The sequence below is a fragment of the Phaseolus vulgaris genome, chromosome 4 (assembly GCF_000499845.2).
Source record: "Phaseolus vulgaris cultivar G19833 chromosome 4, P. vulgaris v2.0, whole genome shotgun sequence".
NCBI lineage: Eukaryota > Viridiplantae > Streptophyta > Magnoliopsida > Fabales > Fabaceae > Phaseolus > Phaseolus vulgaris.
The window spans coordinates 23319572-23333989 of record NC_023756.2 but is presented as its reverse complement, the minus strand read 5'-3'; the positions used below and the strand labels follow the sequence as shown (position 1 = coordinate 23333989).

Genomic DNA, 14418 nt, shown 5'->3' with positions numbered 1-14418 from the left:
TAAATTTAATCCCCAGACATTCCTTAAAAAATATAATACACTGCCCCAAATTCAATTTTTGGCAAAACAAAATAAAATTTGCACCAAATTTTCCTAATTAAAGAAAAAGACAACAGTTTCTAAAAAAAAACTGCATCTGAATTAAATAAGACTGTTTTTTTCTGCACCTCCATAACTTATTCTCTCACCTCCATAAATTTTCAAATTTCTAAAAATATTCCTCTATAATATTCTGGATTATTTAATCTGAAAGTCATTTTTAAAATTTGTAATTAGCTTCAGAATTACATAATTCAGAAGTCTTCTTTCATATGCATAATTACCTTTCGTATTATATAATCCGAAAGTCTTATTTAATTTTCGGATTATATAATCCAGAAGTCTTTTTTTAAATGAATTTCCGGATTACATAATCTCGAAACTACTCTCTGAAGGTGATACAAGAAGGATAAAAATGATTTTCATGTTATGTATAGAGGTGGCAAAAGAAAATATGGAAGTGTAGGAAGAAACAGTCTTAAATAATAATAAAAAAATCTAAGTTGGAGTCCATATTGTATTCTGCGGCCCAATAAAAAAACAAATCCCTAACAACCTAAATTACAATGTAACCCTAATTCCACACGACCCAACGGCACCACCAGAACCACCGTCGACTTGCAACCCGCGACCACCGTACGAACGCACAAACCGCAACTTGCGACCACCTCACGAACGCAGGAACCGCAACCTGCAACCACCGCACGAACAGCCACCACCGCGCGACGTCTTCTACCCAATCGCCACCACCACCGCACTCGTTCAGAGAAGACGCACCACCTCCGCACCAGTGAAGACGCAACGAATGTGACTGAAACCAAAACGCAACGCGAAACCCTAAAGTGAGTTTATTCCATTTAATTTTCTCCATTCAGAACGACACCGTTTTGGGTTAAAACGAAAACCCAACTTAACTCGCCAACTCGGAGCAGACTCGCGAGTTTAAACGAGTTCACTCCGAGTCTGTCGAGTTTACTAAAAAATCGAGTTTATTACCGAGTTAACTCCGTAACGGTATGTGGAAACGTAAACTCGGACGAGTCAACGAGTTGACTCGCGAGTTTGACAACGATGCCTACGTGTAATTGGTCTGTGTATCATTGATCCAAAGTCTGTTTAATTTAGGGTTTGTGCCAGTGTGACTTTATTTCAATACTTTTATTAGTTTCAGCACTGCAAAGAAGATAGAACCAAATAGAACTGCAAGTGGAAGAGTAAGAAGCACCATCGACAAGAGAATCTCATCCTAAGAAGTAAAGGAAAATCCCTTATTGAACAATGGAGGTAGAGACAGAGACTATGATGGAGAAGAGGGAGATAATCAACAATGTGATGTGCCTTTTGACAGACCCAGATGGAACTCCTTTGGGCTCTCCTATGTACCTACCTCAAAATGCTGGCCCTCAACACCTCAATCAGATTGTTAATAAGCTTCTAAACAATGTAACCAAGCCCCTTTGTCCTTCTCAAATTCTATTTTACATTTTCTTATTATTTATAACATTGAGTGATTATCTTCTCTTTCACTTTAGGAGGAGAAGTTGCCGTATGCTTTCTACATATCAGATGAGGAGCTTCTTGTGCCACTTGAAACATACTTGCAGAAAAACAAGGGTTAGTCGTGTTTGTTCACAATAAATTAGTTTTTTCTTTCTTAATTCGTGTCTTTTCACTTATTGCTTTTGACACATATTTCGAAAAAAAATCCTTATTTTCTAAAGAATTGATCCAAAGAAATACACACTTTGTAATGATGTTTTTCTTTTCCTTTGTAATGTTACTTTAACATTATTCCAGTCTCGGTAGAGAAGGCTTTGCCTGTAGTTTGTCAACCTCAAGCTATTTTCCGGATTCGTCCTGTGAATCGCTGTTCAGCAACTATTTCTGGTATGTAAGACATAGTGTTTTTTTCCATTCATAGTGGCACAATGTTGTATAGTGCTTGCTAAATCGTGAGAGGCAGCAGTGTGGTTTGGATGTTGAAGACTGTAGCACAAGTTTGTGTTATTGTCGTATTCTCTGGAATTCATATTGTTGGGGTTGCTTGTATTTTTAGGTCATGCTGAAGCTGTACTTAGTGTTGCCTTCAGTCCTGATGGACGACAACTGGCAAGTGGTTCTGGTGATACCAGTGTTCGATTTTGGGACTTGAGCACTCAGACACCATTGTACACTTGCACAGGTTTGACATTTAAAAATGTTAGAAGTTATTTTTGTTATCTGCTAATTAAGTCAGGAAACAGTTGATTGATGTTTAGTTATCCTTTCCTCAGTACAAGAATGAAAATAATCAATTTAACTAAATGCTAAAAGGAGTTAGAATTAGTTGAAGGTTCTTGATTGAAAAACAGTGTTACTCCACTGATGTGTATGTATTTATATATATACTTATAAAACTGAATCAACACACACACATCTCTCTCTCTCTTTCTATATATATATATATCTATATCTATATCTATATCTGAATAGTGGACACTTTGAGAAATCATAAATAAGGGATACTGCCTGAAAGCTATACAAAAAAAGATAATCATTGTTCAGCTCTCCCCATCAAGCTAGAGTATATAAATGATATACACTAAGATGGAACATATGAACTGAATTTGGGGTCCTCTCAATGATTTAGTCAAAATATTTGCAAGTTTGATATCAACTTCTCTTGAATAAAGTGGTAATCAATCTCAATATGTTTAATTCTTTCATGAAACAATGGATTAGATGCAGTGTGAAGGACGCATGATTATCAAAATATAACTTCATTTGTTAGACTTCAGAAAATGTTAACTCTCTAAGAAGTTATTTGATGCACACATGTGTACTTGTAGCTAAAGTCATAGCTCAAAATTCTACTACTGCATTTAACCAAATGATGATGTTTTGTTTCTTGCTCCTCCAAGAAATAAGATTTCCACCAACAAATGCACGATATGTAGTAGTAGAGCATATCGTGCATCTGTCTATAGGGAAACCTGCCCAATCAGCATTGCGATATCCATAAACTTGACTATTTCCTTATCATCATACTATAACCCTTGTTCAGGAACCCTTTTGATATACCTCAAAATGCGTATAACAATGTTCCAATGATCAATATGTAGATCCTGCAAAAATCCTGCATTTATTGTGAGGTAAACGAATTTCCCCACCAATCTGCTATATCTCTCAGGATTCGAGAATGGTTTGCCTTGATCAACTATTAACTTTTGATTTTGATTCATAGGACTTTTAGCGGTCCTAAATTCAGTCATGCTAGTTTCTTCCAAAATGTCTAAAGCATATTTTCTCTGCGTGAGTACAATGTCTTCCTTTGGTTTAGCCACCTCAATACCAAGAAAATATTGTAGGCAACCAAGATCTTTAGTTGAAAGTGGCTAAATAAGTGCCTTTTCAATTGTGAAATTTTAATAGCATCATTTCCTATAATCAGTGTCATCAACATAAACAATTAAGTATATCCATTTCTCGGTAGAAGTATGGAAATGAAACATTGAATGATCTTCTTCACTTTGTTTGCGCCCAAAATCTAATACTATATGACTAAACTTCCAAAACCAAGTTTGAGGAGATTGTTTGAGATCATAGAGAGATATTTGCAATCTGCAAACTAAGCCAAAATTCCCTTGAGCAACAAACCCAAGAGGTCCATGTAATCTCCTCTTCTTGCTCTCCATGTAGAAAGACATATTTAAGGACGAATTGATAGAGAGACCATTGCTAAATGGCAACCATAGCAAGAAAAAACTGAACAATGGGACTCTGGGCACAAGATAAAAGGTATGACCATAATCAAGGCCCTACATTTGAGTGCATCTCTTAGCCACCACCTATCTTTGAGTCAATCAACCGAGGAAGAGGAACTAGTTCCCATGTACCACTATGCCTAAGAGCTTGCATTTTAACAATCATGGCTTGTTGTCATCTACAATGGTCATGTGTTTCATGAACATTCCTAGGTGCAGGGAGAGAAGATAAAGAGGAAACAAAGGAAAAATAGGAAGGAGATAAATAATGATAACTAAAAAATTTGTAAATATGATGAGGATTTTTAGAGATCGAATACTGTTATTAAGGGAAATGGTCTAGCCAACAATATCATTACTTGGCTCTGTAGTAGGGTTGTCATGGTGAATTTTGTTGAGATGTGTGAGCACATGCGGATTGAAGTCGAATACCATGTGAAGATAAGAAGGATGATAATTCAAAGGAAAAATATTCATTGGCATTATCGGTTTTAAAATTTTTAATAGTTTACCCAAACTCATTCTTGATCTCATTGAAGAAAGACATAATAATTGGTAAAAGCTGAGATCTATCTTCTCTTAAGTATACCCAAGTACGTTGTAAATATTCATTTGTAAATTTAACAAAATATATCTGAAACCAAAAGATGTAACACAACTTGGAGCCCAAATATTTGAATGAATGGTAGTACAAGTTGAGTTACAACTTTTTTCAGTTTCCTTTTGGAAGGAAGACTAAACATGTTTACCTAATTAACATGACTCACAATCTAACACTTTCAACTTTTGGAGACTTGCAATAAATATTTTTAATTATGACAGATTAGGGTGACCCCAGATGATAATAAAGAAGCTTAGGTGACAAAACAACAACATAAGAGAAATGATATGCTTCAAAATAATGGAGACCTCACTTGAGATTCATGTCTTACACCAATCATCCAAATTCGTACCCTTTCCTAAATTATGAAAGAATCGAGATTAAATGTTATAGAACAATTTAAGGACTTGTTAATTGACTAAGAGAGAATAAATTAAAAAGACAGCCATGGATAAAGAGAACATAATTTAGTGAAGAGGAAAGATAGACCTGACCAACACCTTTGGAAGCAGGGATCCAACTATTAAAGTGATGGGATGAGGAAATTTAAGAGGTGGCATAAAAGATAATAAATAAGCATTACTAGCTATATGATCATTAGTACCTGAGTCAATAATCCTTGAACTTTGATAACAATTGATTGAGAAACACATGTTGAAACACTAGGAGTGGAGGAAGATTGAGCTTTATTTGCAGTTTTCCATTGAATATATTCTTGAAAGTCTTCCTTGGGATTTTAATTTCAGATTTCAACAAGTTTGTTGTCTTGTTTGGATAGCCATGAAAAGAGTTGCAATTTTCTTGAGTATGATCCATTCTTTTGCAATAGGAGCACTGGGAATGACCTCCTCCCTCCTCAATTTCTACTACGTCTTCCTTGGGAAAACACCATTGCTGAGGATTCAACCACTTTGGGTGAATTTTTCCCTTTTTGCAAGGGTAGGAACACAAAGAAGTCTTGTAATTAAGCTGTCTAAAGAAGGAACTTCTTGACCAGTTAGTATTTGATGATGAATGTGATCAACATTTGAATGTAAACTCTGCAGGATCAGTACCATATTAGCTTGCCAAGTTTTTGCTTAATTCCTTCCAATGAGTCAACATCTAAGAACATTTTCAGTTTTCACCCACAGCTTGGACTTGAGCTAGTTAAGCAAATCTTATCATATGGTTGGCCTATTTGAGAGAAGCTAATTTCTTTGCTGAGTCGTATAGACATTATATATAGCTCTAGCAAAAATGCTTTGTGCCCTTTTCAAAAAAGAACAAGTTTTAAAGGTTCTCATAGCCCTTAAAATATGTGGATTCACAGATTGCCACTTTACAACACACAACTGAAATCAAGCTTCTTCCACTGAGTATTAGTCTCTGCTGATCCTATGCAGTCCTCTTTCTCTAGATGCTCATTGTGTCCTTGACTAAGGAACCAAAGTTCCACTGAGGCAGCCCTTGATAATAGTTTTTACTGTTGAGTTTCTCTGTGGTAATGGTCGTAGTTCCAGAGACGAAGAAAACAAGACCTGAAACAAACCCAACAGAATCAGGAGTGGCGATAACAGATCCGGTGAGAGAAAAAAACATGGGAAGTTCGTGTACAAGCCGCCAACGAACAAAGCAAAGTACAATCGTAGAGGAAGATGATGCCTGAAACGGACCAAGGAAGCTCTGGCAAGACATGTGAAACAGTTGCAGTGATGTTCCAACTGCAGCAGACTGACCTGGGAGATGCATGCGTGTGACAAGAAAAATTACAGTATCTCGCATGAGAGCATGTGGGCCAGAGTTTGGACTTGAAACTTCTAGGGTCAGGTTGTGCTTGACTAGTTGCACCAAGCATAAAGTTGTCAGGAAAACCGACTATGATGATGACGGTGACAATGACAGTTTCTAACAGTTGGGACAATGACTGAAGGGAGAACAACAGAGCGGGTTTGTACCTGCCCTGATACCAAGTTGAAGGTTTAGATTGAAAAACAGTGTTACTGCCTATGACATACTAGATATAACAAAAACAGCTTTATAAAAGCTATACAACAAAAGATAATCATTATTCAACAGAACTGTTGGACGTTGGTTATGCTCCTGATTGCATTGGTAGAAAAAAATAGTTTGAGTAGGTTAAGTCTTTCATTTATACTTCAAGGAAGCTGATGAGAAGTAGGGAATCAATACACATGGGTAAGGAGAAAAAATGGGGAATAAGGGGAATGTTCACATTATTAAATCTGGATCATAATGGAATGCTAAGCTGTCAAGGAGTAGTGGGAGGGTGGGGGTTGTTGCAAAGGAATGAGAAAATAAGAGGGAAGGATAGGGACTGTGAAGGCAGGAAATTATAGTATTGGGAAAATTACAGTGGTCTATCTCTGCTTTAAGGAGCTATTCTTTATCCTTCCTTAAATTAATATCAATTTCTATAGTTTCAAAATGTTTTTGCAATTTTAATGAGGCATATATAGCATTATAGCTGTTTACATTGTATGCAGGACACAAGAACTGGGTACTTTGTATTGCATGGTCACCGGATGGAAAGTATCTTGTAAGTGGGAGCAAGGCTGGAGAACTTATTTGTTGGGACCCTCAAACTGGAAAGTCATTAGGCAATCCACTAACTGTAAGATCCTTAATCACAAATACCAACATCTATTGTAAAGTCTGTGTCTTTTTTTCTTAATTTTTTTCATTGAAGTTTATTGAGAGCATGCCAAACTTCCACCATTTGAAGATTGAAATAAAGAAACTTGATGCTTTGAACACTGAATAGTCAATTGTCGTAGTGAAGTAAAGATTGAAACAGTAGTAAGCAGTGGCTGCAGTGCAGCATTTATTTAGTTATAAGAATTACACAATTCTTCTTACACAGCTTCCCTCCTCTTCCCTACCCTAATTCCAAAAATTAATAAAAGAACATCATACTTTATTATGGAGATGTTTTATACGAATTGTCTTTATTTATTATTGGTTACATAGTTCAACTATTATTTTGGTTTGTTCACCATTTACTTTTATAACAGATGTTAATAGAAGAGTTTTGTGTCATGAACTCCTTATAATGTTTCTTTGATAAAAAAATTCAAAGTATTCTTAAATGTAGGGTCACAAGAAATGGATTACTGGTATCTCTTGGGAACCTGTCCACCTGAATGCTCCATGCCGTCGCTTTGTAAGTGCCAGCAAAGATGGGGATGCTCGTATATGGGATGTTTCTTTAAAGAAATGTGTTATGTGCCTTAGTGGCCACACACTTGCAATAACATGTGTAAAATGGGGTGGAGATGGTGTGATTTATACCGGGTATTTTTTCTCTCTTTACTTCCTTCTAGTGTCTATGAAGTTTAGTCTGGTTTTATTTGTACTCATAGTTATTATTTACATATTCCTGCATACCCCTGTTAGACTGGAGTATAAACTCATGTTTAAATTCTCATTCTATGATTTTTAACTCATGTTTTTATCTTAGAGCTTTTATTTTCAGTACTTTAACTCAACTGATCCTAATGTTTACTGATGGCTGTAGTTGGGCTTTTCCCTTGTTTTGATTAAGTTAATGTCTTAATTATCATTCTGTAATTCTATTTACTGCTTGGAGCCTATCTGTGTTGTTTTATTACAGTTCACAGGATTGTACTATCAAAGTCTGGGAAACCACACAAGGGAAACTAATCCGTGAACTTAAGGTGAGCCTCATCCCTTTTCAGTTGAACTTTTCATCTGCATGTTTATCTTTTAACATGGTTTTTGTTATGCATGACACCTGTTTCTGATCTGGTGTCAACCTTTTCTTCATTTAGTTTTTTGATAATATCTTTCATGTTGCTTTATGCTCATCAGCTGTAGCTACCAATTGGTATTTTTCTATTTCAATCTTGAAGGATTTCAATCTAAGGATTTCAATGTTTTATTTTGAATCAATGTTAGAATGTTAATGTAAATTTTGAATCAATGTTAGAATGTTAATGTTAAAAGTGGTCAAAGGGTATAGCAACTGCTAAAGAGACACGTTGTTAGGTTCCCAAACAGTAAACCCAAAATCCCTTCCAAACACAGCAAGAAGAAAGAAAACTCTGTTTTATTACCGTGCAGAACAAAACTCCCAAAAGAGTTACAAAGGAGAATAGCTCCTTTCACACAGGTTTATTCCTGTCAACTTTACACAACAAATTAGCTCCCCTTCCCCACAGCAGGTTGGTCTTTATTTAAAGACTCCCTCCCAACAGCTAACTAACCCAACAACTAACTAACCCGCTCAACCCTTATTTTTAAATTTCCTTCTATGATACACAACAAAAATGCTTATAGGACATGGTGATTGTTGTAAACCAACAAAAATACTCAGAGGAGGACATGTTGGCTGTCATGAAAAAAAATGTTCAGAGAACTGGCTGTCAGAAAGCAAAAATGCTCAAAGAGCACACCAATTTCTGAAAGCAAAAATGTTTTAAGAGGGCATGACGACTTTCAAAGAGCAAAAATGGTCTTCACACTACAAGGCAATGTCAGCGGTGGTGGTCGCTAGTTAGAAAAAGCTCATTGGATAATAAGGAAACTTGTCGGAAAAATGTTGTTGGTAAACATTATTCGATGGAAAAATATTGATGGTGGTGCGGAACAATGTATCTGATGTGAACAGTGACACTAGGGAGAAAACACCAACTGGAAAATGCATTGGTCGCTAGTTAGAAAAAGCTCATTGGAAAATAAGGAAACTTGTCGGAAAAATGTTGGTAAACATTATTCGTTGGAAAAATATTGATGGTGGTGCTGAACAATATATCTAATGTGAACAGTGACACTAGGGAGAAAACACCAACTGGAAAATGCATTCAGTTTTTGTTAAAAATCACTCTTGTGGGCAATGTGTCCATTGGAAAGACAAGGATTTGAGTCCCCTTCTTGTTAGACTCTTAATACCATGTTGAAAGGATTGGTGACGAAATAGATCACCACCAAATATCATGTTGCACGCTTGAGATATCAATCCTTGGCGTGAAGGGGTGTGTTGGAAATTTCACATTAACTAGAGATATAACTCAATTATAGTATATAAGTGGATGCAAACATTGTAAGGTTGAGTTATGCTTGAAATCCACTTCCTTGTAATATATTCTTTGTCTATGTGAGTTTCTTTGTTTTTAAGAAAAGAAAGTCCATCATGAAATGACAAAAGAGTAATTCTGGTATAGACTGATACGATGATATGTTTTTATTCTTAATTTTTGTATCAGATACATGTATTTTCTGTCACTACAGTGTCTTTACTTTCCAATACTTATTTTAATTTTTTGGAATTAATTTTAGGGACATGGGCATTGGGTTAATTCTTTGGCATTAAGCACCGAGTATGTTCTTCGCACAGGAGCTTTTGATCATACAGGAAAACAATATTCATCTCCAGAGGAAATGAGGAAGGTAACTTTTTATTTTGTTTAATGGTATTGTTGGCCCTTTAAACCTAGGTTTTTAGTTACTAAACCCTGCTGCATTGTCTGGTCAGATTGGTAAAAGCCCAAACTCAGACTGGGCAGTTTTGTTTAATTATTTGGATTGGTCTATTGTATTGAATCAATAAAATAAAATTAAGAACTAACGTTTATATTTTTGCTTATCCAAATACACTATTTTTGATAGAGCTCAATGGCATTGTTTTATTGATGTTTGCAATCCCGTATACTGGGACTAGGCTTGATTGTTGTTATAAAATTTTGACTTGAACTTGGAAATTACTTTTAATAATTAAGAATTTTTTAACGACCAGTTTAATGTTTTTCGAAGATTGTAATTTTGTATGCTTTAGAGTGTTAGCTCTTGTGTTATGCTTAATACCGTCCATAAGGTGATTTGTGTGGTTCTTAGTTTAGCAAGATTTATTTTGTTTTTGTTACATTTTCCTCATGTGTTAATTAATGTTTTGGAACTTTGGCTTAAAATAATTAACTCTCTTCTTCTCTCCTTTTAGCTATCCATTTTGTATTCATAGCTATTATCAGAGTAGTCGACACTTTCAATCCATTAAATATTATATTTCTCTTTCCCTCCCATTTCTCAGGTTTTAACTATTACAGATTCCTTCCTCTAGGAACTTCTTCCATTCTGTTATACATTTACTAATACCAGCTTATGCCACTGGTGAATATAGGTTGCTCTGGAAAGGTATCAAGCAATGAGAGGCAATGCCCCTGAGAGATTGGTCTCTGGATCTGATGATTTTACTATGTTCCTTTGGGAACCTTTCGTTAGCAAGCACCCCAAAACTCGCATGACAGGTCATCAGCAGGTACAACTCTTTTCTTTATTTTTCTTCACATTCAAATTATGGGAATGGGGATGAGAATAAACCAAAATGATCATCAAAGTGCAATGCCACTTTGGTTTATATAAGGCATTATTGAGTAGCTAAGGCCTTTTGAAAGGATATTATGATATATGACTGTATCTTTGTACCCTAAATTTATGAAAAAAATTCTAATAAATCTGATATCCTTTTCTTGGCCAATCTCTAGTCACAGCAGGTTGTCCTGCGGACTGCTATGTGCAAACTATATTAAATATTTGCTTATGTCCATTTTTTGTCATTAGGTTCTGGTTGAAATTGGTTGTGTTGTTATATTATACCTAACATCTTTTAGGTTTAATGATTAAATTAAGCTTGCTTGCTTGCTGACAGCTTGTGAACCATGTCTATTTTTCACCTGATGGGCTATGGGTGGCAAGTGCTTCTTTTGATAAATCTGTGAAGTTGTGGAATGGCACCACAGGGAAATTTGTTGCTGCCTTTCGGGGCCATGTCGGGCCTGTTTACCAGATCAGGTATAATTAATTGATTCTTTCTTACTTGAAGCCAAAGATATTTCATTTAATACTGTATCCAAATTTATATTGGCTTTTACTGTACAGCTGGTCTGCAGACAGTAGACTTCTTTTAAGTGGCAGCAGAGATTCAACACTTAAGGTAAGCATCATTTTCTGTTTCTATTGATGAAGGATTTCGTATCACAATTTTCTAGTTGGGTTTGCTTGCACATCAAAATACATAAATTTTCATTTGCAAAAGTAGAACCTTGACCATGTTTGGTTTTCCAGGTTTGGGATATTCGGACTCGTAAGTTGAAGCAAGATCTTCCAGGCCATTCTGACGAAGTATGTCTTTTCACAAGCCAAATGTTTTTAGTATTATTTTTCTAAATATTTTTCCGTTCTAGTTGCTGACCAAGTTTATTTTCTTGCGGTAAAGGTTTTTTCTGTTGATTGGAGTCCCGATGGCGAGAAGGTTGCCTCTGGTGGTAAGGATAAAGTGCTGAAGTTGTGGATGGGCTAGGCTAATTTTGGGACGAATGTTGGAATCTAAAGTAAGTGTAATCTCTCAATGGAGTCGCCGAAATTTCATGGAAATCAATGGTTCATATTATGCGAATGCAAGGTTCTCTTTAAATTATATGGACAACATATAAGACGTGTTCATCAGAAATATTACTCCACATAGCAATTCAGTACTGGCTCTCGACGAAGTTGCTCAAATTGCGTCTTAGAACAGCGGTAAAGAAGCTGATTGAAATGTTTGGATGCCAATCACATACTAGCGAGAATATATACCAAGATGTTTTATTGTCTGCTTTGGAGTCTTTTTGTTTTCGTCTTCCCTTGGCATTGTTTCTGACATTACAACAATGTCTATCATTGGTTGAACTGTCATTGTTGTCAATAGTATGAACTCAAATTTTTGGGCAGTTTGACACAAATGAAGTCTGATAACAGGCGAGTGAATGTGCAAGCGCAAGTCTGAGGATGGTTTTTTGTTCACCTTGTCACTTTAGTAGGAAGTTAAAAATTTGGTTCTCATTTTATAAAACTGTGTTTGGACTGCTATTTACTGAAATTAAAACATCAATGCAAACATGAAAAATAAATTTGAAAGGCCGGGAAGAACACCACCACCACGAGCCGTGTGTGGATGTCCTCATTGAGCCAAAACACAACCATTCTTTAACCAAAGCCTAGATGAATGATTGGTGGGGGAATATTCAGAGATTCAAACTAGCAATTTTTTAGTTTAAATTGTTTTGAATTGTCAGAAAAGGTAGAAAAGAAAGAAATATCGATTGATTTTTCACTTGAACAGTTCAATAAAAATATTAAAAAGTAATTTTACAAGATGCACTGAAAAGTATTCTATGGTTGTCCATTGTTCACTTCTGCTTTAGATATGTCCACTTCAACTCGGCAAAATCTTGCGCGCGAAAATTCAGTTCTGCTTGCTCACTATCATTTCTATATAATTTTGTTTATTCAAATCTGTCCCAAATTCGTTTTATTTAAATCTTTGTTTTTATTTTCAAAGAACCAACTTTGACTCACCTTGTCATTTTACTCCGAACAAACAAAGGGTGAAGGTGTATTTTATAAATTAAAGTTAAAATAAGGATAGAAGGTTTGGAACACGAGATTTTAGATTTTAGAACATAACACAGCTTCCTAATATATGTTTAATTTAAGATTTATGATTTGAGGGGAATATAATTTATAATTTTGGAGACAAATCAAAATGGACTAAGTAGAGAGGAATATAATTTATAATAATATAATTCACATTCACTTTAAAAAGAGCCGATAAAATTCACAATTCTTTTTCTTGTTCTTCTTCACTGTGTCATTACAGTTATGATCACTTTCCAGGGACAAAGTTGGTGGCGTAGGCCCAGGCATTGTTGTTGACTGGGTCAGCAAGGTGATCTGCAAGGTTCTCCAAAGGTCCCTTTCCAGTGACAATGGCCTGAACGAAGAAACCAAACATGGAGAACATGGCCAATCTCCCATTCTTCAACTCTTTAACCTTCAACTCAGCAAAAGCCTCTGGGTCATCAGCAAGACCCAATGGGTCGAAGCTCCCACCCGGGTAGATTGGGTCAGTCACCTCACCCAAAGGCCCACCAGCAATGCGATAACCCTCCACTGCACCCATCAAGATAACCTGTGTGGCCCAGATGGCAAGGATGCTCTGTGCATGGACTAAGCTTGGGTTGCCCAAGTAGTCAAGCCCACCCTCACTGAATATCTGAGACCCAGCCTTGAACCACACGGCCTCTCCGAACTTCACACCGTTGCGGGCCAAGAGTTCTGGGAACACACAACCCAAAGCTCCCAACATAGCCCATCTGGAGTGGATGACTTCCAGTTCACGGTTTTTGGCAAAAGTCTCTGGGTCAGCAGAAAGGCCAGCAGTGTCCCAGCCGTAGTCACCTGGGAATTGGCCAGTGAGGTAGGAAGGGGCCTCACCGGAGAATGGGCCCAAGTACTTGGCACGATCTGGGCCGTACCATGGGCTTCCAGAAGAAACCGACTTGGAGGCCGTCTTCCTCATGGAAATCCTTCCACCGGAGAGGTCGGGGGTGGCAGGAGAAAGCTTGATCGCTTGGCCTGCCAGTGACGGTGAAGAGAGAGCCATTGTGGAAGCAGCCATTGTAATGTTTGTGTTGCAGAATAAATAAAAGAATTAAAAGTTTTGGTAAATGAATGAATGATTTGTTGATGCATGTGTTCCTATTATATACCTTGAAGATGAATGGGTTGTTATCTTTACGAGATCTATACCTCATTTTCTATTGGTTTGGATTTGAAGGATCCTTTATGTCCACATGTTTGTTTTCGTACTTCCTTTATACTTTTGGATTGTGGTTTGCTTCCTGACAAAGAGGGATCAGATATCTACAAACATATCAATAAATACTTCTTACACCAAATAAGACATTGCCATTTGTGATTTCCGGATACGTAAATTCATAAATAGATGAGCATAGTGGGACAAGCTTTTGCTAAATCTTTTGTTTCATCCTCTTTGGTAGGCATCAAATTAAATTACAGTGTTTTCATTTGTTGGAGATTCACTCACTTTTATGAAAGCATATAAGAAATGAATGTGGTGATTTTGTCTTGTTGTGTCAACTAAGTAAAACAACCAATTTCTTGAAACCAAACCAATGAATACTACATTAATTCAAATTATATAATATATAATAATTTGTGAGAAAAGTAGTTTGTGAG

At 36.3% G+C, this 14418-nt stretch overlaps 2 protein-coding genes across 3 annotated transcripts; one reads left to right on the top strand and one right to left on the bottom strand.

Moving 5' to 3' along the window:
• The first annotated feature begins 541 nt into the window (after window positions 1–541).
• LOC137837462 (notchless protein homolog) lies at window positions 542–12180 on the top strand. Of its 2 annotated transcripts, none has more exons than XM_068646446.1 (14): window positions 542–881; window positions 1205–1482; window positions 1572–1653; window positions 1837–1926; window positions 2096–2221; window positions 6870–6997; window positions 7478–7677; window positions 7997–8060; window positions 9682–9792; window positions 10520–10657; window positions 11048–11190; window positions 11278–11332; window positions 11464–11520; window positions 11615–12180. In XM_068646446.1, exons 2-14 carry the CDS (start codon window positions 1318–1320, stop codon window positions 11696–11698), a joined length of 1443 nt encoding a protein of 480 aa, XP_068502547.1. In that variant the 5' UTR covers window positions 542–881; window positions 1205–1317; the 3' UTR covers window positions 11699–12180. The 2 variants fall into 2 exon arrangements, with proteins under 2 accessions (XP_068502547.1, XP_068502548.1); XM_068646447.1 differs by having other exon boundaries at window positions 559–881; window positions 1211–1482.
• Window positions 12181–12944: 764 nt separating this feature from the next.
• LOC137837463 (chlorophyll a-b binding protein, chloroplastic-like) lies at window positions 12945–13908 on the bottom strand. The gene has a single exon (XM_068646448.1). It carries the CDS (start codon window positions 13835–13837, stop codon window positions 13043–13045), a length of 795 nt encoding a protein of 264 aa, XP_068502549.1. The 5' UTR covers window positions 13838–13908; the 3' UTR covers window positions 12945–13042.
• Window positions 13909–14418: the final 510 nt, after the last annotated feature.